The 25,501-nt window shown below is 42.3% G+C and overlaps 2 protein-coding genes and 1 long non-coding RNA gene across 3 annotated transcripts in view; all 3 read right to left on the bottom strand.

The window, feature by feature from the left end:
* exoc3l2b (exocyst complex component 3-like 2b) overlaps positions 1 to 3,621 on the bottom strand; it is a 33,109-nt gene extending 29,488 nt beyond the window's left edge. The window contains exon 1 of the mRNA XM_029772565.1: positions 3,488 to 3,621. The gene's annotated coding sequence lies outside the window, so the exon portion shown is untranslated. The remainder of the gene's footprint in view (positions 1 to 3,487) is intronic.
* A 7,541-nt stretch (positions 3,622 to 11,162) lies between these two features.
* Positions 11,163 to 23,950, bottom strand: LOC115206030 (protein phosphatase 1 regulatory subunit 14A-like). The gene is made up of 4 exons (XM_029772562.1): positions 23,155 to 23,950; positions 12,917 to 12,997; positions 12,684 to 12,713; positions 11,163 to 11,667 (listed from the first exon to the last, which is right to left on the bottom strand). The coding sequence occupies exons 1-4, from the start codon at positions 23,350 to 23,352 to the stop codon at positions 11,533 to 11,535; spliced, it is 444 nt and encodes a 147-aa protein (XP_029628422.1). The 5' UTR covers positions 23,353 to 23,950; the 3' UTR covers positions 11,163 to 11,532.
* Positions 23,951 to 24,196: 246 nt separating this feature from the next.
* LOC115206031 (uncharacterized) lies at positions 24,197 to 25,180 on the bottom strand. Its single transcript, XR_003880728.1, has 2 exons — positions 25,031 to 25,180; positions 24,197 to 24,704 (listed from the first exon to the last, which is right to left on the bottom strand). It is a non-coding gene; the product is annotated as an uncharacterized LOC115206031 (long non-coding RNA).
* Between the last annotated feature and the right edge of the window lie 321 nt (positions 25,181 to 25,501).

Here is a 25,501-nt window from a genome sequence, read left to right as displayed (position 1 = left end):
AAGATTGTATGCTATTAGAAAAGGGTTACATCTCCTGCGTTAACTTTCACATGCTCAACCCATGCATATTTTGCAGTGGGATCTGCATTCACATGTTTGACAAATGGGCAGGTAACATTTTTCTTCAGGATAAGCTAAAAGATACTAAAAACAAATCTTTATAAACCACTCTGTCCACACAACCCCTCTCTGTGTGTGTTTCTCCAAAACCACAGACCGCTGGTATGGCCCTGGAACCACTACCAAGGCTGGATGACAGTAGGCGCAGACGTTAGTTCAATTTCTAGTTTTGATTTACATTTTTTGTTAAGTTGTCAACTAACATGAATTTCATGTGAATTCAACAAAAATATTCATCATGTCACCCTCTGGCCAATCAGGACATTTTCCTTGTTTGTTGTCATGGTTATGTAACCTTCCACAAGGTAGCACCTGTGTGTGGGAACAACGGGGGGGGGGGCTCCAATCATAGCCTGCCTGCATCCTGCACTGATCGCCCCACACAGGCCTCGGGAAGCCCTCTCGGAGCACCTCTACCAACCCACACTGAGTGAAGGGCCCCTATTGAATGCCCTCTCGGTTCACCAGTCTCAGCGCATCAATCTGTCTCCTGTCCCACTCAAACACACGCAGCCAACAGCACATGAGGAATTACGGGTTATCCTTTATTCGCGCTGACCGCAGTAGATAGCATCCTGGTGCCTTCACCATTCACCCATCTGGGGAGCGGATAGACGTCAAACTCGTTCCCTGACCTGAAGAGGTTCAGAGCGTTCTAATTCAATGCTAATTCAGGTGGACGGCAGAGGGATGTAGCTAGCTCATCACTCAGCAGTCGAGTCAATTGTAATGTAGACTGTAGGAAAGAGAGGATAAAAAAGGATCCCACAGAACCATTTTGGTTATCAAAGGGTGTGCTGTAATGGCTTGGTGACAAATGTAATTATGTACAGTATACTCCCACACATCCCATGTTTCTCTCTCGGTCTCTGTCTCTCTCTGCCTCAGCTTTCCTTCCTGAGTTAAACTCTTTTGCAATCATGGCATTGGTACCGCTGACCTTGGCAACATGACCACGATGTCCTCAGTTTGGCAGACAGTTCTGTCCCTGATGTTGAGAATGAAGTTGTTCTTTTTTTGTTGTCAAGTTTTGTATTGCTTGCTGTTGTTTACTGGATATATGACACTGTAAAAATAGAACGTCTCAAATCGCCATGATTGTGTAATGAAACCATGAAAAGTATTGCACCTAAGCTGAGATCTGGTGTTTGGAGGGTGTTTGAATGTAAACCCAATGTCAGTGTTCTGATACACTGAATGGGTTTTAAAAATGAAAAGAAGTACTCTGAAACAGCCAAAGTGATTCTTCAATCTGAATATTGGGGTTTTTAAGAGTGTTGTGAAAACGCTTTTTTGTTGTTTCAGTGCAAGTAAGAGGCAGCATCAAAACACATTGGAATTCTATTTGAATTTTACACACCCAACCACACAGTAAAATAATATTCAGAGGCGAATGTTATTTTACCCAAACATTTAAGAATAAATCCAACTTAATATGTTGCTCAAAATGTAAGTGTCTTTTTTGAGGATAACCAAAGATAGAGAAAATTGAGTGATTGAACTCATTGGAAGTCTCTGGTTTAATCTCCTTGCACTTCCTATCTTGCAACGTGGCTCTGTTTTTAGAGGATTGTGGGTAATACATTTCTTATATACACAATGTTGTATGCATGTTTGAAAAAATAAATCTGTATTTCTTTATTAGTATTAATAAGCAGCTTGTTGTGCCAGGAGGTGTAATGAATCATGATGAATGGATATCAGAACCAGCAGACAAGTTGACGTTCAATAACGAGAGAATCCATTCCCACGTGTCCAACTTCAAATGGTGGAGGCAAATACAGTATCCTGCAATACTCCCTATAAAACCTCTAGTTACTGCTAGTGGTTTGAATACTGTACTGCCAAAAAGGAATATAATGGCAAATTATCAAATATACAAAACTATATCAAACATTAAGACATGTCAGAAAAAGTATCTAATTCTGCAATAGACAGGATTCAAAACGTCATCAGGATTGTGTGTTTCAATACACCATCAAAGTTAAAGTTTCATTTCCTTCACGTTGGTGGCAGCTCAGTTGTCACTAGTTTTGTTGTTGCAAAGCACACATTTTTAACAGTGTAGTTATCCACTTAATACAATGTTTTCAGGCTCTAAAGTGTGTTATCTCTCATAAGGTACCGTGACTGCTATGACTACTATAGTATATTATATCACACCATGTAGCATCATTAAGGCCAGACAGAAACTCTTACATTATACATTTTGAAGTACTGGTCAGATCGTTCAACATTGAAATCCCTACTGGGAACAGGTCTTGTTCCCTTGAACTGTCCTAACTTGAATTTCCTAGGTGTACCTGTGCCCACAGTTGTATTAAGGAGTGAATAATAGTTACATAGTGCCTCACTGCAAGACATCTCACAAGAAGGCTTATTTTGGCCACTTGAAAAAGAGACTCTGGGTCTCAATGGGCGTTTCCTGGTTAAATAAAGGTTACATTTAAATAAAAAATAGGACTGTAGGCCTATATTAAACTACTGTTCATACGATTCATCTTTAGACTTTGTCATTGTTGCTCTAATGTTTCTAGAAAAAGTGACTTTGATTTTCCCGTGACTGTGCATGAGTCACAAACACGCTGTAACAAACAGTGCAGACGACAACAGAGATTCCCTGATGGACTCTCAGATAACCATCAATGAATCATCAGACGGCTGCTCCCTCAACACTGGACATGTGGTCAGCGGTCAGTGTAGTTCAAATTTACTACACCGCATCAAACAAGGCATTCAAACCATTGAAACATTGGTTAAAACGGCACCAAAGTGGGGAATTCAGTTCCATTGTTTTACTTTGCCAATGTACTCTTCACTTTTCATCCAGAGAAAACATGAAACATCCAACAGATGAACAGCTGTGGGTAGTCCACTATGTGGGATGTTTCTAGATGGACTAAACGTTAAGAAAATCTGATCTGTATGTATATTCATGTAGTTATCTATGCATGGCTTTTCCTGATCCACAAGGCTTTGGAGCCCTGTACGTATTATCAAGTGCTGAAATACATGCTAACAAAATACTGATCTTGGAGGAAGTTGTATTTAAATGATGTTATTCCATAGACTATAGTAGAGACACAACAACAGATGCATAAACATACCATACAGACTATACATGAAACAACAGTGACATACTGTATGACTCTTAAGAAAGCATCCACTGAATACCGACGCTCACTGGTCTCTCATTGGTCTCCGCTCTGACCAATACGGAGCCCTGCTCTCTATGAGTGGGTGAGGACACATGCCTCCGAGGGGAGCTCTGACTGGAGCCCAGCCAGACCAGGGGCACCCCGGACAACATGAAACTGAGATGAAAAGTCTAATATGGTTTCACCCGGGCCCAGAGTCCAGCTCTTACCTTGTTATGCTGTTAAGAAGAGGATCCCTGTGGTTCTCACAGCAGTGGCATCCCTGGGCCACACGGGCAATGTAACTGGTTGAAGTGTGTGTGTGAGTTGCTGTGTCCTCGTAGGTCCGACAGCTCAGAAGTAATGCCTGCTTCTCTGTTCCAGAGGCTCGTCTGGACTCCAGGGCTGGCGTTGGCCATTTCCTGGCTATAGCGCAAGATGCTTTTTCCTGAGGAAGCGGGCCATCCCATTTTTGCCCCCCACCGCCTCCTCCTCCACAGCGAGATACAGGCCCCTCAGGGAGAGAGGCTGATTATACTAATTGCCTTTGGTTATTGTGGCTAGACTTTCATTTAGTATATTAATTTGTTTGTTTGTTTTAGACCCATATGTATGTTGAAACACCCCTTTCATAGAGATGATCTATTTTAAGTCACTAACCTTAGGCTACCCCCTAAGCCCTATCCCCCTAAGCCCTATCCGCTGGCCATCAGGATGGAAGCAAGCCCACATGGAGCTGAAACAGATCTGTTTTGGAGTATTCTCCCGTTAACTCGTTGTCTTGCACTTTGTTTATGAACTTATTCTGCAATGAACACACCTACACACGGATGTGGTCATAGAGTTCATGTGTACGCTCTTTGTTTGAGGCCCATGTTTGTTTATGTACTTTGAGCATCTGTGAGACTTTAGGATGTATTGATGCTGTGGAACAATGCACTTGGAATTCTAACCCTTTACTGTATATTGTTTGTCCAGCCTACATAATAGCCTCAGTCTTTAGGAGCATGAACCGTCAACCAATAACTCATTGATCCTTGGTTCATGATACAGTTGAAGTCGGAAGTTCACAATTCCTGACATTTAATCCTAGTAAAAATTCCCTGTTTTAGGTCAGTTAGGATCACCACTTTATTTTAAGAATGTGAAATGTCAGAATAATAGTAGAGAGAACGATTTATTTCAGCTTTTATTTCTTTCATCACATTCCCAGTGGGTCAGAGGTTTATATACACTCAAATAGTATTTGGTATCACTGCCTATAAATTGTTTAACTTGGGTCAAACATTTCAGGTAGCCTTCCACAAGCTTTCCACGATAAGTTGGGGGAATTTTGGCCCATTCCTCCTGACAGAGCTGGTGTAACTGAGTCAGGTTTGTAGGCCTCCTTGCTAGTACATGCCTTTTCAGTTCTGCCCACAAATGTTCTATAGTACTGAGGTCAGCGCTTTGTGAGGGCCACTCCAATACCTTGACTTTGTTGTCCTTAAGCCATTTTGCCACAAATTTGGAAGTATGCTTGGGGTCATTGTACATTTCGAAGATCCATTTGCGACCAAGCTTTAACTTCCTGACTGATGTCTTGAGCTGTTGCTTCAATGTATCCACATAATTTTCCATCCTCACGATGCCATCTATTTTGTGAAGTGCACCAGTCCCTCCTGCAGCAAAGCACAACATGATGCTGCCACCCCGTGCTTCACGGTTGGGATGGTGATCCTCGGCTTGCAAGCCTCCCCCTTTTTCCTCCAAACATAACGATGGTCATTATGGCCAAAAAGTTATATTTTTGTTTCATCAGACCAGATGACATTTCTCCAAAAAGTACGATCTTTGTCCCCATGTGCAGTTGAAAACCGTAGTCCGGCTTTTTTATGGCGGTTTTGGAGCAGCGGCTTCTTCCTTGCTGAGTGGCCTTTCAGGTTATGTCGATATAGGACTCTTTTTACTGTGGATATAGATACTTTTGTACCTGTTTCCTCCAGCATCTTCACAAGGTCCTTTGCTGTTGTTCTGGGATTGATTTGCACTTTTCGCACCAAAGTACGTTCATCTCTAGGAGACCGAACGCGTCTCCTTCCTGAGCGGTATGACGGCTGCGTGGTCCCATGGTGTATATACTTGCGTACAAATGTTTGTACAGATGAACGTGGTACCTTCAAGGGTTTGGAAATTGCTCCCAAGGATGAACCTGACTTGTGGAGGCCTACACATTTTTTTCTGAGGTCTTGGCTGACTTCTTTTGATTTTCCCATGATGTCAAGCAAAGAGACACTGAGTTTGAAGGTAGGCCTTGAAATACATCCACATGTACACCTCCAATTGACTCAAATGATGTCAATTAACCTTTCAGAAGCTTCTAAAGCCATGACATCATTTTCTGGAATTTTCCAAGCTGTTTAAAGGCACAGTCAACTTAGTGTATGTACACTTCTGACCCACTGGAATTGTGATACAGTGAATTATAAGTGAAATAATCTGTCTGTAAACAATTGTTGGAAAAATTACTTGTCATGCACAAAGTAGATGTCCTAACCGACTTGCCAAACTATAGTTTGTTAACAAGACATTTGTGGAGTGGTTGAAAAACTAGTTTTAATGACTACAACCTAAGTGTTTGTAAACTTCCGACTTCAACTGTACAATGGTTTATCAGTTGTTCCACCAATTGGGTGCCTTTTGAGTAGTCACCTATTTTTAACATTCTGTCATAAAGAGCACAGAAAAAAATGTTTCCCCATTTCAAGAGGTAAAAAAAAAAAAGACTATATTAAGTGCCTATTAAGTAACAGGATTGATTATTTCATCTTAAAACAGATGTAAATTCCCTTGTGATGGGGGGAATGGAAGTTCGTTGTGGGCAACAGGACTGACATGTTATGTTACATTTATAGCCTGTCTAACTATGGGTAACAGGTCTGACATGTTATGTTACATTTATAGCCTGTCTAACTATGGGTAACAGGTCTGACATGTTATGTTACATTTATAGCCTGTCTAACTATGGGTAACAGGTCTGACATGTTATGTTACATTTATAGCCTGTCTAACTATGGGTAACAGGGCTGACATGTTAAGTTACATTTATAGCCTGTCTATCTATGGGTAACAGGTCTGACATGTTATGTTACATTTATAGCCTGTCTAACTATGGGTAACAGGGCTGACATGTTATGTTACATTTATAGCCTGTCTAACTATGGGTAACAGGTCTGACATGTTATGTTACATTTATAGCCTGTCTAACTATGGGTAACAGGGCTGACATGTTATGTTACATTTATAGCCTGTCTAACTATGGGTAACAGGGCTGACATGTTATGTTACATTTATAGCCTGTCTAACTATGGGTAACAGGGCTGACATGTTAAGTTACATTTATAGCCTGTCTAACTATGGGTAACAGGGCTGACATGTTAAGTTACATTTATAGCCTGTCTAACTATGGGTAACAGGGCTGACATGTTAAGTTACATTTATAGCCTGTTTAACTATGGGTAACAGGGCTGACATGTTAAGTTACATTTATAGCCTGTTTAACTATGGGTAACAGGGCTGAAATGTTAAGTTACATTTATAGCCTGTCTAACTATGGGTAACAGGTCTGACGTTATGTTACATTTATAGCCTGTCTAACTATGGGTAACAGGGCTGACATGTTAAGTTACATTTATAGCCTGTCTATCTATGGGTAACAGGGCTGACATGTTAAGTTACATTTATAGCCTGTCTAACTATGGGTAACAGGTCTGACATGTTATGTTACATTTATAGCCTGTTTAACTATGGGCAACAGGGCTGACATGTTATGTTACATTTATAGCCTGTCTAACTATGGGTAACAGGGCTGACATGTTATGTTACATTTATAGCCTGTCTAACTATGGTAACAGGTCTGACATGTTATGTTACATTTATAGCCTGTCTAACTATGGGCAACAGGGCTGACATGTTATGTTACATGTATAGCCTGTCTAACTATGGGTAACAGGGCTGACATGTGAAGTTACATTTATAGCCTGTCTAACTATGGGCAACAGGGCTGACATGTTATGTTCGACCTGCTCATTTTTTCGCCACAAAACACCAGAAAATGGCCAAAAAGAGTAGAACCAGCTCACCTGTTTTTACACTATGGTTTGACTATTAGATGTTCAATGTTGATTTTGAAAAAATATATTTGAAAAGGAATAGTTTCACTACATTAAAACGAGAGTTCAGTTCACCTAACAGGGTTGACTTTAAAATGAGGGACAGACATAAATGAATCACTAATCACATTAAATAAATTAGAATTTTCAGAACTGACTTTGTCAAAGCAACAAAATAACTAGGGTTTTACAAGGATGGTGAAAACTTAAAGAGAAATGTGGGGATTATGTGGGTTCCTAGATGTCACAGAGGGTGTCAAAATGCTGAATTTTGGCACTTTAGTTAGTCTTTATTTGTATTTAAAATCAGATGTATTGAATTATCTATGTGGTCTATATTAAAGGGCACATTTATTCATATAACCAGCTTTTAAAATTCAATATTGCCACACAATTTCTACTTAAAATAGCAAAGGGACGCAAAAGGCACTCATTTCGTGGAACGACCCTTATACCAAACCATCATGACTGTCAAGGGGGAAGTTCACTTCACAAGTTCATCTGATTCCATGATCATGACACATGACGACATTTCTAAATATGCACCTTACAGACCAGAAGTCCTTAATTCCAGGTGGAATTTGTCATGTTTACACGACAAATATAGTCAAAGGTGTGTTGACAGCACACACACACACACACACAACTGTGAAGGTGACGAGGAGCCTGGTTGGTCTGTGACTGGTGGATCAGACAAGCTTCAGCAACAAACAGGCATATACATACACAGAGCGTTTTTGAGCAATGCAAAATTCCACCGTAAATTGTGAAATTGAGGCTAATGACGGTAGCATGATGCTGAGCTAAAAGGAGGTGTAACATGATGTACTACAGTACCCATAATGCTCTGTAAGCATATCTGGTTTTTATCTTACTAAAGTCGTTCCTGAAGCTGACTCGATGGTGTCCCGTCTCCTCGTTAATACAATGAGAAAGAAAATGTTGACTTGTGTTCTCCTGCCATCTACAGGTTATTCCAATGAACCATGACAGTCTGTCAGATTAGATAGTATTGGACTGGATTGAGTAAGAGTTCATACTGTAGGATTGCTGTGATAAAGTTATGGGTGCTTGAAAAATCTGACCCGTCTCTGATATTACATGCGTCATTGCACTGACACTTCACTTAGCATCATAGGCTACTATCTGTCTACCCTCAGTCACACCCTAGCAATCTATTTACAATGATGGTAAATGGGTTGACCCCTATGGGATTAATTAAACACCCTGCTTCCAAAAGGTGTGCAGAGTAGACTGTCATGCCGAAATGTAATATTGTTGTAAATTACTGCTCAGTACATTTAGCCAGGAGAGGACGCTGTTAATCCATAAATCATATCTAAAAATAAAACAATTAAATAAAAAAACACATTGGCCAACACTATGTTGCAGTAATATGTAAATACAGCCTCTAACCTATAAAACACTATACTGTATGAATCCTAAAAATGTAAAGTTACTCTTGGAAAAGCTGAATTTAAAATGTATTCAAACCAATATACAAGCAATTACAACCAGCCAGAGAACTACACATTTACAAACCGTGTTGAAAATGATGCAAAACAAAACATTAGGAAACATTGTGTACCTGGTGGGCACAGTAAAGCACTTGGGGTACTATCCTTTAGCTGACTGAAAATCCTCAGCACTACATCTATAGATATACAAACACTTTGGTAAGAAATAAATTACCTGGTTTTGCTGACAGATTAAATGTTACCTTACAAAACGTAATAGCTAGCCTAAACACACTTTGTGAGTGACAGTTGACAACCTACCAAGCAATACTGCTTGGTCTTCATGAAAATATATCCTTTGTAGCTTTATGTACAGTGAGGGAAAAAAGTATTTGATCCCTTGCTGATTTTGTACATTTGCCCACTGACAAAGAAATGATCAGTCTATAATTTTAAATGGTAGGTTTATTTGAACAGTGAGAGACAGAATAACAACAAAAAAATCCAGAAAAACCCATGTCAAAAATGTTATAAATTGATTTGCATTTTAATGAGGGAAATAAGTATTTGACCCCCTCTCAATCGGAAAGATTTCTGGCTCCCAGGTGTCTTTTATACAGGCAGTGAGCTGAGATTAGGAGCACACTCTTAAAGGGAGTGCTCCTAATCTCAGTTTGTAACCTGTATAAAAGACACCTTTCCACAGAAGCAATCAATCAATCAGACTCCAAACTCTCCACCATGGCCAAGACCAAAGAGCTCTCCAAGGATGTCAGGGACAAGATTGTAGACCTACACAAGGCTGGAATGGGCTACAAGACCATCGCCAAGCAGCTTGGTGAGAAGGTGACAACAGTTGGTGCAATTATTCGCAAATGGAAGAAACACAAAAGAACTGTCAATCTCCCTCGGCCTGGGGCTCCATGCAAGATCTCACCTTGTTGAGTTGCAATGATCATGAGAACTGTGAGGAATCAGCCCAGAACTACACGGGAGGATCGTGTCAATGATCTCAAGGCAGCTGGGACCATAGCCACCAAGAAAACAATTGGTGGACTGAAATCCTGCAGCGCCCGCAAGGTCCCCCTGCTCAAGAAAGCACATATACATGCCCGTCTGAAGTTTGCCAATGAACATCTGAATGATTCAGAGGACAACTGGGTGAAAGTGTTGTCAGAAGAGACCAAAATGGAGCTCTTTGGCATCAACTCAACTCGCCGTGTTTGGAGGAGGAGGAATGCTGCCTATGACCCCAAGAACACCATCCCCACCGTCAAACATGAAGGTGGAAACATTATGCTTTGGGGGTGTTTTTCTGTTAAGGGGACAGGACAACTTCACCGCATCAAAGGGACGATGGACGGGGCCATGTACCGTCAAATCTTGGGTGAGAACCTCCTTCCCTCAACCAGGGCATTGAAAATGGGTGGATGGCTATTCCAGCATGACAATGACCCAAAACACACGGCCAAGGCAACAAAGGAGTGGCTCAAGAAGAAGCACATTAAGGTCCTGGAGTGGCCTTGCCAGTCTCCAGACCTTAATCCCATAGAAAATCTGTGGAGGGAGCTGAAGGTTCAAGTTGCCAAACGTCAGCCTCGAAACCTTAATGACTTGGAGAAGATCTGCAAAGAGGAGTGGGACAAAATCCCTCCTGAGATGTGTGCAAACCTGGTGGCCAACTACAAGAAACATCTGACCTCTGTGATTGCCAACAAGGGTTTTGCCACCAAGTACTAAGTCATGTTTTGCAGAGGGGTCAAATACTTATTTCCCTCATTAAAATGCAAATCAATTTATAACATTTTTGACATGGGTTTTTCTGGATTGTTTTGTTGTTATTCTGTCTCTCACTGTTCAAATAAACCTACCATTAAAATTATAGACTGATCATTTCTTTGTCAGTGTACAAACGTACAAAATCAGCAAGGGATCAAATACTTTTTTCCCTCACTATATATGGTCATTAAAATCATTGGGAATATCACAACACAATATTTCTCCCCCTTTTAATATATATATATATATATATATATATATAGAGAGAGAGAGAGAGATTTTTTCTTCCACTTGACCACATTAACTTTTGTCTCATGTTGATTGATACAGTTTGAAAAGATGGTAGGCCTGTTTGTAGCTAGGTACCATCGACTAACCCATTGGGATATATGAAAGCTCAGTGGTCTTTCTTACCTTCAGACTGACACTGGTATCTACAGTATGTTGCTGGACTCTTCGACTATGGTTTATGAGCTAAACAGAATCAGAGGTGCATCTCCCAACATAAGACACAGACCAACAGTTGATACCTTCATGGGGTTTCCAATAAAAGCATTATACAATGTACTGGAAAAAAAGAGAGAACAGCAGAACAATTCGAGGAAACACAGAACACAAGTAGCAGTAGCGACCCAACAGAGAAGCATCCTGTTTCACACAATTCGGACACTTTATAAGTGAACAAAAATAAAACATAATTCATATGACATTGTACAGGTCCAAATGTTGCGTGGATTGCCTGTGCATTGTGGTGTGTGTGTGGACAGATAAGGTGTCTGCAATGTTTCTAATAATGCATGTTTTCTAATATGCATGTTTTCAGATAAGGTCCATGACATCGGGCTAGGGAATGGGGTGCTGGGTTTGAAGGGTAACATAACAAGGCCTTCAGATCACCTCTCGGTCTGGAGAGTCTTGCCGGTTGGGGAAGATATGTAGCTCGGGTTGTTCGATGCCATCGTTGTGGAGGTCCTCCTGTTTCTGCAGACCGTGGAGTTTCAACACCAGCTCCTTGATGAAAACCTGTGTTAGCAGGGAAGAAGGGCAATCAGTCATCATATGAAACATGCTCAGAATGGATACAGTCAGAGACAGTGATACACAGTGTTGGTAATGTTGAGCAATTCACAGTGAAACAACAAGGGAACATGTTTCAGAGATAGCACTTCATTCATTTTGTGTGTATGATATCAATATGTGTGTGTGTGTGGGGGGGGGGGGTCTGTCAACACATAATGGACAGGCTGAGTAATGCTGATCACAAAGCATACAGGGACAGTGTGAAAGAGAGACAAGACTAGCATTGTCAGCTAATATATGCGGAGTCATCATTAGTTACTTATTTGACTGAAAGAAAGAGCAAGGAGGTGACAGAGAGAGGGAGGAAGGCAGTGTTGTAGTATTGGAGTTTAGGACTTGGACTTGGCTCAAGTCACACTTTTTATGACTTGGGTGGGACTCAACCCAGACTTGATCAGTGGTGATTTGTCCTTTTATAATGACATCATCATAACCCTGTTCTCTGACTGGTCCCTTCATCATAACATTGTCATAACCTGCCATCTTATTAGTCATTTTGCAACCTTAATAATGGCATAGTCATAACCCTGTTCTCTGATTGGTCCCTTCACATTGACTAATCAGATAGCAGGTTATGATTTTATAATCATTGTAAGGGACCAGTGTCACAAAATCCCGGGAACTTTCAATAAATTCCCTGGTTTCCCCCCGAAATTCCAGGGTGGAGGATTCCTGAAATCAGGAGGGAATAAGCAGGAACAATCCAGAATCCTCCAACCAGGACTTCTGGAAAACCAGGAAATTTCTTGAAATGTTGATACCTTAATAATGACATCATCACAAACCTGTTCTCTGATTGGTCCATTATAATGACATTGTAACCCTATTCTCTGATTGGTCCCTTCACCGTAACAGTCTATATACTCAGTCTCGGGAACATTAATGGCATAAAATACTATCCAAAACAATCTTAAAAATATTGTTAGATATTACTATTGTTTATAGACTTCCTCACTTACCTCTGTGTTATTGCAGGTGTGAAACATTTCCTGGAAAAAATCCCCAGACCAAATAAGATTTTAGTTCAACTGGCCAGCCTACTGCTGAAACAATATATTTTCAACAGTAACCAAATCGACAGCTATTACTGTTAGTCCCACAATCAAAAACAGTACAACTTGTTCACACCGTTTTTAAATTGATCAAATGATAATGTCTTCAGATGATTTCACTAGTGAGTAGTACAGTATACCTGGAGCCTGTGCGTTCTCTCCTCGTCACTCTTCAAGTCTAACAGCTCGTCAATGTTCACCTCCTCTGGCATCTCTTCCTCCTGGGGACACAAGGTGACTGTCACGTCCTGACCAGCAGAGGGCGTAATTGTATTAGTTTTGGTCAGGACGTGGCAGAGTTTTTGTGTTGTGTTAGTTAATTGGGGTTGGACTCCCAATTGAAGGCAGGTGTGTTGAGTTGCCTTTGATTGGGAGTCCTATATAGTAGTGTGTTTTTCCTTGTGGTTGTGGGTAATTGTTCTTGTCATTGTGTTTGCACCTGACAGGACTGTGTTGGCTGTCAGTTATTCTTGTTTGTTACATTGTATAGTGTTCCGTTTGATTAAATATGACGAACACTAACTCCGCTGCGTTTTGGTCCACTTCTTCCGAAGACAGCTGTTACAGTGACAGAGCGTCAGTCAAACTGTCCACCCATCCACCACTACATCCTGTAGCTGCATGTTAGGATACTGTCCTGGGCATCCTCCGCTAAACTCTGCCCAGGGGCAGTATACTAACATACGGCTATCACATACACCATTATATGTAAAGGACAGGCTCAGATACAAGCATATAATATATAGGTCACTCACTAAAGGACAAAAATACAGGTCTTGCCTTGAGTTCTGAGTTGCGTGGGTCTTACAGACACAGAGGAAAAGCTGTGCGTGTTTTTAGAGTGCAACACCCTGAGATATTCACAGACCCTGAAGCACTGCAGTGTGTGTGCGTCCCGTCCATGTCGGCTGTTGAGTCATCATATGCATGATGCAGAATGCTTGACGCGTGGGCTGGCAGTTAAGAGCTAAGGATGATTTGGGAAAAAATATGTATTAATTAGATGGCTGCGCTGCTGTTGGAAATCGGTCATCAAAGTGCCTCCATAAATAGTAGGATTTAGTTTCAGTAGGAAGACTGCATGTGAGGATATGCCTTTGAGGAGAAGAGCGAAAGGGAGAGACAGAAGAGACAGAGAGAGTGGGGGAGGGAGAAGAGAGCGAGAGAGAACGAACCTCCACCCTGGCTACTACTAGTCTAGGTATGCTGTAGGGACGGAAGCCACCACCATCAAGGCCAGACATTCTCCATCACAGATAGCATCCATTACGCTTTCTCACGGCCTCCTAAATTGGTCATACTCAAACAGTGCATTCAGCCCCCCCCCCCCCCCCCAAAGTCTCAGAGGAAAGCAGAGACTATTTGTATAAATGTCTATGCACTTAATTCCTTTGGGACATTTTCACAGATCATTAACTACACTGAACAAAAATTTAAAAAACGCAACATGGAACAATTTCAAAGACTTTACTGAGTTACAGTTCATATAAGGAAATCAGTAGATTGAAAATCAGTTCATTAGGCCCTAATCTATGGATTTCACATGACTGGGAATACAGCTATGCACCTGTTGGTAAAAGTTACCTTTAAAAAAAAAAAAAGGTGGCTCAGAAAACCAGTCAGTATCTGGTGTGGAAGAACTGAGACATTTTCAGCTTCCAGGAATTGTGTACAGATCCTTGCAACATGGGGCCGTGCATCATCATGCTGAAACATAAGGTGATGGCAGCGGATGAATGGCACGACAATGGGCCTCACGATCTAGTCACGGTGTCTCTGTGCATTCAAATTGCCAATGATAAAATGCAGTTGTGTTCATTGTCCGTAAATTATGCCTGCCCATACCATAACCCCACCACCACCATGGGGCACTGTTCCCAACGTTGACATCAGCAAACCTCTCGCCCACACAACACCATACAAGCCATCTGCCCGGTACAGTTGAAACCGTGATTCCTCCGTGAAGAGCACACTTCTCCAGCGTGCCATCGAAGGTGAGCATTTACCCACTGAAGTTGGTTACGACGCCGAACTGCAGTCAGGCCAAGACCCTGGTGAGGACGAGGAGCTTGCAGATTATCTTTCCTGACACGGTTTCTGACAGTTTCTACCGAAATTCTTCGGGTTGTGTAAACCCACAGTTACATAAGCTGTCTGGGTGGCTGGTCTCAGAAGATCCTGCAGGTTAAGCTGGATGTGGAGGTCCTGGGCTAGCGTGGAAACATGTGGTCTGTGGTTGTGAGGACGGTTGGACGTACTGCCAAATTCTCTAAAATGACGTTGGAGGCGGCTTATGGTAGAGAAATGTACATTAAATTCTCTGGCAACAGCTCTGGTGGATCTTCCTGCAGTCAGCATGCCAATTGTGTTGTGTGAAAAACTGCACAATTTAGAGAGGCCTTTTACTGTCCCCAGCACAAGGTGCACCTTTGTAATGATCATGCCGTTTAATCAGCTTCTGGATATGCCACACCTGTCAGGTGGATGGATTATTTTGGCCAATTAGAAATGCTCACTATTAGGGATGTAAACAAAATTGTGCACAACATTTTAGAGAAATAAGCTTGTTGTGCGTATAGAACATTTCTGGGATCTTTCATTTCAGTTCATGAAACATAGGACCAACACTCTACATGTTGTTTGTATTTTTGTTCAGTATAAAATGCTGTCGTCACCAACACACCCCTAATCTAAACTACTTATCTCATGCTGAACAGCATTCCAAAGTGATTTCTAGCCAAACACTGACCAAGAGTTGCATGGTGAGATTCCATCTTATTTATTTTTCCCTTGGGGCAAGTCTGCTCATTGGCACAAACAGCACATTCAAAGGGCATTATTCATGATGTGCTGCTATCAACATACTGAGCCAAAAATGAACCCCGATCGGTTTTTATTGCCCTTTTTGGTAAGGCAGAGATTCTTTGAATAACAAAATATGGAAATTGATGAAGACGACTGCAAATATCACTGTAGACTAGATGGAAGGCTGTCTTCAGAACCTAGTCCAAACATCAACCGCAGTACACAACAAAGACAACATGGGTGTGGTGTGTGACGTGTTGACTAGTGACACTCACACAACAGGCCAATAGAGAGTTCAGTCTGACCTGAATGCTCAGCAGTAAGGTTAACCAGCCCCACTGGGGTCTGTCTGTGGGTGTCGTGGGGGCGGACGACTTAGCGATTCTGATTCCAGTAGTGTAAAGGTCCGTCCAGGAAGATCCAAGCAGTCCCTTCCTACCCAGGCATCCCTGACCTTTCTTTCAACTCCAAATGCCAATGAAATACTGTCTCATATTGCCCCCCCACACACACACACACAGACACAGGCATAGAGAAACACAGCCACGTGAGCAAGTCCACAAACAGTCTCATACACGTACCACACAGACACAACAAGGTGTGTAATACATGGTATTGTAATATACATGTAGTAAAACGACACATTGTGGACATCAGCAGATCTATTCTGTAAAAGCATCTTAATTCATACCATAACATCCAAAATAATGATTGTAATGCTCAATTATACATGCTGTATATTTACCAATTAAGCAAACCCATAGCTCATTTTCCACCCCTCTCATCTCATCCTATCTGGCAGCCGCTAGAACTAGTGCTAGTAATGCTGGGGTTAATGAGCAGCTAAAAATCCCATTCCTGGAAGTGTTGAGTAAACACAGCCTCCATGTGGGACCAACATGATGTGTCAGGCCTGTCAGGATGAGTTAGTCACTTTAGGCTGATGCAATGCTTTTATCGGGATTCGACTGCTTTCATTGTCCAAGTCTGGATTGCACATTATCCTTAGGTCACATTCAAATGTTCTGTGAGGGGGATGTGTGATGTCGGGTGGGCTAATGTGTCCTATAATTGTATTTCCTTGAGTTCTATCTTACTTGTGCAGGAGGCTAATTGTAAAGATGAGGAGGCAGGTGTACAGATAGGAGGGCTCTATGAAAATAATGCCCTTTTTAGTCTATTTTCTCGTGTAACTTTAAATGCAATGAATTGCCCATCAAAGTAGATCATTTCTCAAAAATGTGTGAATCTTGAGTCCCATCCCTGCCCTCTCTTCCTGCATACATGAGTTTCAAATGAATACCACCAGTAGTAGGTTCCAAGCCAAATCTAGTTAGCTTGTTTTGACAGCGTAGCCTAGTTAACTGCTTCATGTATCTAAACTCAGCAAAAAAAGAAACGTCCTCTCACTGTCAACTGCGTTTATTTTCAGCAAACTTAACATGTGTAAATATTTCTATGAACATCACAAGATTCCACAACTGAGACATAAACTGAACAAGTTCCACAGACATGTGACTAACATGGTGGGGGGGTCAAAATCAAAAGCAACAGTCAATGCAGCTGGTGGCCACACCAGATACTAAGTACTACAATGCATCTCCTCCTCATGGACTACACCAGATTTGCCAGTTCTTGCTGTGAGATTTTACCCCGCTCTTCCAACAAGGCACCTGCAAGTTCCCGGACATTTCTGGGGGGAATGGCCCTAGCCCTCACCCTCCGATCCAACAGGTCCCAGACGTGCTCAATGGGATTGAGATCCGGGCTCGTCGCTGGCCATGGCAGAACACTGACATTCCTGTCTTGCAGGAAAACACGCACAGAACGAGCAGTATGGCTGGTGGCATTGTCATGCTGGAGGGTCATGTCAGGATGAGCCTGCAGGAAGGGCACCACGTCTTCCCTGTAATGCACAGCGTTGAGATTGCCTGCAATGACAACAAGCTCAGTTCGATAATGCTGTGGCACACCGCCCCAGACCATGATGGACCCTCCACCTCCAAATCGATCCCCCTCCAAATCGATCCCCCTCCAGAGTACAGGCCTCGGTGTAACGCTCATTCCTTCGACAATAAACGCGAATCTGACCATCACCCCTGGTGAGACAAAACCGCAACTCGTCAGTGAAGAGCACTTTTTGTCAGTCCTGTCTGGTCCAGCGGCGGTGGGTTTGTGCCCATAGGCGACGTTGTTGCCAGTGATGTCTGGTGAGGACCTGCCTTACAACAGGCCTACAAGCCCTCAGTCCAGCCTCTCTCAGCCTATTGCGGACAGTCTGAGCACTGATGGAGGGATTGTGCATTCCTGGTGTAACTCGGGCAGTTGTTGTTGCCATCCTGTACCTGTCATGCAGGTGTGATGTTCGGATGTACCGATCCTGTGCAGTTGTTGTTACACGTGGTCTGCCCCTGCGAGGACGATCAGCTGTCCGTCCTGTCTCCCTGTAGCGCTGTCTGAGGCATCTCACAGTACGGACATTGCAATTTATTGCTCTGGCCACATCTGCAGTCCTCATGCCTCCTTGCAGCATGCCTAAGGCACGTTCACGCAGATGAGCAGGGACCCTGGCCATCTTTCTTTTGGTGTTTTTCAGAGTCAGTAGAAAGGCCTCTTTAGTGTCCTAAGTTTTCATAACTGTAACCTTAATTGCCTACCGTCTGTAAGCTGTTAGTCTCTTAACAACCGTTCCACAGGTGCATGTTCATTAATTGTTTATGGTTCATTGAACAAGCACAGGAAACAGTGTTTAAACCCTTTACAATGAAGATATACGAAGTTATTTGGATTTTTACAAATTATCTTTGAAAGACAGGGTCCTGAAAAAGGGATGTTTCTTTTTTTGCTGAGGTTAGTTAGCTAGGCTATGCTGTCAAAACAAACTAAGTAGCTAGCTGATTCATGTAGCCTACATTCGCGACGATCAGAAGATATAGCCCACCCCCGTATTTCTAGCAATGATACTTTTAACAAACTCCCTTTCATCTGTGGTTCTAGTTTAGCCAGCAGTGTGTTTTAACAGACACACACACACAGAGATGGACACACAGAGAGAGACACAGAGAGAGAGAGAGAGAGAGAGAGAGACACACACACAGAGAGAGACACACACACACAGAGAGAGAGAGACACACACACACAAAGAGAGAGAGACACACACAGAAAGACACACACACACACACACACACACCAGAGAGAGAGACACAGAGAGAGAGTGACACAGAGAGAGAGAGAGAGAGAAAGAGAGCGACATTACACCCAGTTCAGCATCAGTCGAGGCAGCAATTTAGTCCACATCACTTCCAGGCCAGTGGGTTGAGGGTAATGTTTTTTTTTGTTTGCTTGGGTACTCTGGGTGGTAATGTAGTCCACTGGTCCCTGTGTCCAGCTGTGCACCTGTGTTCATTTCTGTGTAATGTTTTCCATAGCCAACACCCTGATACAGTAAGTGGCCTGTCCCAGTCTGGCGCAATAGAAATCCGGGTCAAAATACCATGTCAGGTTTATCTGAAGACTGACGGAAAGTAAATGCATTTACAAGTGAAGCGACCACACTTTAAATGTACACACATTTCCAAAATTGCCATAAGCCATTGAGGTGGAAGGACATAAACAATAAAATAACTCAAACGAATCGATACACACATGAACCATTCAGCCTCAATACAGTATACTTCACCGATAATGAGCCCCTACATTGCACTGACACAAAATATTATAATTTCTCATCATTAAAGTCATTGTTGTGGGTCGGTTTGTGCACATCGTGTTATGACCCTCAGCTGTTGGGTTTACTCCAGAGCCTGCAGTACCGACAGACGCTTATCTGGCTTTACTCAATTTTCCACACCACCATTCCCTCTCCCTTCCATTGCATATCCTGCAACAGGCAAACTTCTAAATGCAGAACCACTACAGTCTCTATCTACCCCTGATATACTACATTAACTTGTACATTCCCAGATTCACGATCTGTCTACTTGCTCGTCTGTCCCACTCACTTCTCTCCCACTCTCTAACTTTCACATCCTCTTTACTGCCTGTATGACATACTACTACACATCTCCTCTCTCTCTCTCTCTCTCTCTCTCTCTCTCCTACCCTTTCTCACCGTCTCACACCTCGTCTCCCCAGACCAGAATATGTCAACCTCTATCCCTTTTTCCATCAGGGCAGACGGCCATCCCCTGCTGTCACTTTCTAACAAGTCATTACTATTCAAAACATGGTGACTAGTTTTCGCCCGATGCATTCCCACAGTTACTCGCTGCTACAGCACATAAACATAATAATAATCAGGTACAGGGGTGTCAAACTCATTTTAGTTTTTCCCCTTTAACTTAAGACCTAGACAACTCGGAGACGGGAGTTCCTTACTAATTAGTGACCTTAACTTCAGCAAATCAAGTGCAAGGGAGGAGCGAAACCCTGCAGACACCCGGGCCTCTGTGGAATGAGTTTGACACGTGCTCTACTATTAATTCCAACATTATTAGCACATCTGGTCTGAACACGACCAAAATGTCTCATTGTCAAGAATGTAAGGGAAAAATATGGGTTTAGTGCTGTCAGTGAAATCATGGTTATTGATTGTGTTGTTATTGACTTCATATCAAATGATTGAGATATGACCGGACACAGCGAGATTTCCAATAGAGGTTCTCTCTACACCAGGAAATGGGCCTGGTCATCAGTTGATTGATGGCTGTTTATCTCATCTACATATGCATGCAAATTAAACGCATTTCATTAGGTTATTCATTCATCAACTAAATTGTGGGCAAACGCTCTGGTTCAAGATAAACGCAATTATGTCATGTTATTTGAGTCTTATGAAATTCATTTCCATGTCTTTGACAAATTGCATTTGTTGGGGAACCAGTTGTTATAGATCAGTTACAATAGATATTTCACATCCATTAGATATTGATTGTTGCTACAAAAATAAACAATTGCACTCTAAAATCCTTACCTCTCTGATGTTTTTCTCTCCCAGTTTGCAGTGGTAAATTGCATAACAACTGGCTGTCACATCTGTGTGGCTTAGTGGGCCGTGACGACTCAATAGAATGGTAATAATGACTGGGTGTAGTGGTGGGACGGGATTAAAAAGTGAAAAGACTCCGAGCCTGGGAGACAATCACGCAGACAGCAGAACACTGCGGGGGTCTTAATCTGGGCCTCCGATTGAGCGTTGATACAAGACTAATGGCCCTTAATAATGGGCCAAGCGATGCGCTATATTCAATGCTTCAACAACAGGCTCAGTGATGGGGGGGGGGGGAGTTAGGGGGGAGCTGGGGGGGGGATTCTCTTTGTGCTCTTTGGTGACATATGGGACCTTCACTTCCCCTAAACCACCATCCCCCCCATTCATAAGAATCATCCCAGAAAACAAAGATGTCATCAATCAATAACTGGGATAGTTAGCGTCCGTTCAGGCCTGGTCAGGGGGTTTTCACGTTGCAGGGCCAGCCAGGGTGGGCTTTGGTGTAGCAGGAAATGAGTATGGGGGAGATCTGATTACACTGTCATTACACATGCTTGCTCCACTATCAGCAAAGCAATGAACTAATTAACATAGATATAAAGAAAGCTGTGGCCATGTGTGTGTTTATGAGAGAGCAAGACAATGAGTGTGTTTACTGTATCCACCCACGAGAAACAGAATGGTACAGAAGATCAAACTGTCATGATCAAATGCAATATTTCTATATTCTCTATTCTTTAAGTGTATGTGGAGAGACGCTATAATATATATATATATATATATATATATATATATATATATATATATATATATATATATATATATATATATATATATATATATGATGGCTCACTGATGCAGTTTTTACTGTCATTGTGGTTGTATAATGGTCACTACAGAGACATCCCCCTGTGACAGCATTGCTTTAGCTCCTGCTATTAGGTAGCATCTGTCAGGTGGTGGTCTTTGCAGTAGACACTTTGAGTTTTTACTACCATGTTTTATTACTGTGTTACGAATTGGATGCAGAAAGTAGATGCTGAACAACAGACTGCTAATTGCTCTGCAGAAGAAAAAAAGAGACCCACCCAGAAGGCTTTAGACTCAAATAGGTCAACACGAGGCGTCCAGGTTTCTATAGCATTCTAGTTAAATACACTCTGAGCAGGAGATGGTTGTGTCTGATGGAGAGATTATTGGTATGGAATAATCCTAACATCTGTACCATAGCACCGACCCCATCCTTACATCAACCATCGTCCCCGACCCTGCCTACTCACACAGCCACCACCATGCAGTGCCTTGGCCCAATGCCCACCAACATCCTCTGGTGACCCTACCCTCACTGGTGATGCCACACACCACACCAGGTCCCCCAGGGTCCTCCTGTTTTGTCAGCCAGAAGCCCATAAACCCTCAAGGCTGTCCATGTAAAGCAGCAAAGACTAAGCGACCTGGGCAGCCTGCCACAGACCTGTTATATTTCTGGAAGCACTTTCTGATCTTTCCCATGTCACCCCTGGCAGCGAGACAGCTTTTCCCACTCACCTGGAGTATAATGTCCTCCAATGACCATCCATCCCCTTACATACAACAGGAAGAGAACAACATGAAGGGAATCTACCATATCTACTTTTGTATTTTGCATTGGATGTCAAGTCTATTTTTTGTGCTATGAAGTGTGATAATATTTGTTCAGCTAATAAAATTCACAGACAATACCCGCATTTCCTTAATGAATGTAGAGAAGGATCACGTGCAAAGAACATTGACATAGGGTCATAGGCTAAAAAGGGTGTAAAGGAAAACAAAGCGTGACATGGTTAACCTTATTGTCCTGTGCATGTGCTCCATGGCCATGCTAATGGCTTTGTAGTTTATTCTAATCCCATTTTCTTCTGGTGACTCAGAAATGTTTGCTTGTAGTATTAGCTAAGAGGACAAGTGTCCAGTTAATAGTGTCTGATAAGAAAACACATGCACAATACTATCATTCTGATTCGATGAGACCACGAATTTACCATTATGGCAGGCAGTGTTTTGACTAGACAGTCATTTGGCCCTATGCCTAGAAGGCATCTATCTACACATCCTTGATTCATCGAATGTCAAGCAGACAGGGCGCAAGGAGACAAGGCAGGCAACCCCCCACGTAAAATGGATTAACGTCGTAGCCACATCCCAGACCGCAAGGGACACTAGGCAGTACAATCTCTGAAAAACCGACTCCAGTCACATTTTGTGAATAGTTTTACTTACATATCTTGAGGAGACTGAACATATGCCATCGCTGCGTAACCGCTGTACCCAAATACGCCAAACCGATATATTCATTATAGTGATTTAAGTCCCACTGAAGAGTGATGTGCAGCGCTACAGTGGATTGCGTACCCCGAAGCTGCTGCCAAAATCGCTTTATTTCATTCAGTGGACACTGATGCTAAACTGAATAATTGTTATTGCGTAAAACCCTTTTTGGATTCTTACAATAAGTCAAATAAATGTTTCCCATTGTCTAGGTAGGTGACTGTATGCGTAGCCTATCAATAGAAATCCGTTTAATTTCAAATAGATGGGACTCACCCTGCCCACATAGAGCTCGTCCAGACTACAGTCAATCCACTTCTCCACATCCATGCGTCTTTGGAGCTCCTTCCTGTTGTACTTTACCGTGACCCGTGCTTGCCTCTTCTGCACGCTAAGCCCAGGGTCCCTACCTGGACCCCTACTCGGGGAATGGACTTTGTTGTTACATCTCCTCCCGACCCGGTTCGCAGCCATATCCACTTCAGATGACAGACACGTGCAGACTATGGACCAAGGGAGTTAAAGAAGTGCACTATCATTGGCAATAGTAACGCACTGGTGGAGAAATCGGCTATGGGTCCTAGTGCCACACTCATACAGACCCGGGTAACTGTTGTGCGCCAAGAGCAATGTGATGACTGTTTAATTGATTGAGATTAGCTCTAAGGAAGTTCTACACTTTCTGAATTGTGTGACAAGAATTCGCCAGATATGTGAGTGACTGAGTATTCTGGGGAAATTACAAAGACTCACCATCATAGTCACCACTATTTATATTTATTTAGCCTACAAATAGGGAAGTCTAAAAGTTCAAGGCCTATTACCATGGGAAGCAACATTGAAGGCTTTCACCATTGTAATGTAGTCAACTGGGTCAGACTTCCCACTTCATTGGCTGATCTCTCCAGCTGATCAGCCAATCAAAGAAAGAAGAAAATGAACTACTTCATATTGGAGATGCCTCTATGGGGATGCCAATGCTGTCACAGACGCTATGATGGCACAGATACAAAGATGAATCCTCTATGTATCTCAATGAGGCCTAGTGCATGGGGTATTCAAATCTTACCCATGAGGTCCGGAGCCTGCTGGTTTTCTGTTCTACCTGATAATTAATTGCATCCTCCTGGTGTTCCAGGTCTAAATCAGTCCCTGATTAGAGGGGAATGATGGGGGAAAAAAGCAGTGGAACTGGTATCATGGTCTAGATTTGATTTTGAGGGGCCTAGTGCTTCTCTCTGGATATACTTTCTATTTTCAATGGTTATTTATATCCAGAAAGCCTGCACCCCCATAAATCATGAACACAGCAGAGGAGAATATTTGGTAATTTTAAGGTTATTCTTAAACTGTTAAACTGTCATACCTCAATGACAATGATATAGTTAAATGCAACACACCCCTAGAGGTTAATAGAGAGGTGGGCCAGCAACTAGAGCAGGGGTTTCCAACCCTGTTCCTGGAGAGCAACCCTCCTGTAGGTTTTCACTTCAACCCCAGGTGTTACTAACCTGATTCATCTTATCAAACAGCTAATTATTAGAGTCAGGTGTTCTAGATTAGGGTTGGAGCAAAAACCTACAGGACAGCAGCTCTCCAGGAACAGGGTTGGAAAACCCTGAACTAGATGGTTGCAGATTCAAAACCAATGTCCGAAGGGAAGAAACAATATTTGGTCCAGCAACGGGAGGGTTACTGGCATCAGTGTCCTAAATGCCATCTCCTGCCGTTGTGCCCTTGAGCAAGGCACCTAAAACTGTGCAGGTGCTCCACTGTGGCTGTCCTCTGCTCCAACCTTTGAGTGTTTCTGTCTTCTTTTCTGAAAACTAAGGCAAATGGATCAATAAAGTTGTCTTCTTCTACTACATCCATCCCCCTGTGCTCAAAAGCCCTGCCTTCATTATAAACACAGCTGCCTGTAGTAGATATGATAATAATGACTATTACTGATGTACTAAGCCATTTGGTTTTAGGTTATACTCAGTGTTGCACCATGCAATAAACCCTGTTTGCAGCCTACTGACTTATTTACTCATGTCTGTTAGTTTGCCCTTGCTGTAAGCACTGGACTTTGACTCATATCTGCACACCCCCATTCACACACTCCTAAACAGCAAATTTTTTAACATAACTAATAGGACATTGTACCTACTACTAGAGGATGCTTGCAGCTGGTATTGTCCGCTCACCTTTCCAATCACCAAACACTGGAAGGCATGAACAATGTTATTTCACACCCTTTTATAGTAGACTTTTGACATTTATCCAAAATAAGAATTCAAATCAACTTGGCCAGTCTGGTATTTCTCGTACTTTTTGTTGCTCTTGCCTGCGCTCTAATGGGTTGACTTACCATGTACACTGGATATCTTTATGGCAGGAGGGTAATGGTGCCATCTTGTGATATCAAAATAAAACGGATTCACTTTTCTGAGAAGGTAATGAAGACAACCCGTGTACTCAGGTACAGCGTCTGTGTTAGTCTACGACAACAACAGCATAACTAAATGAGTGATTAGATTGAACGAATCCGAAGGCCTAACAAAGTAAATATCTGATACATCTGAATGTCATGAAAATGAGCACAGAAGATGGAACTTTTGAAAAAAGTTGAACCTAACTT

This window comes from Salmo trutta, chromosome 13 (assembly GCF_901001165.1).
Source record: "Salmo trutta chromosome 13, fSalTru1.1, whole genome shotgun sequence".
Lineage (NCBI taxonomy): Eukaryota > Metazoa > Chordata > Actinopteri > Salmoniformes > Salmonidae > Salmo > Salmo trutta.
This window is presented reverse-complemented; position numbering and strand designations above follow the sequence as displayed.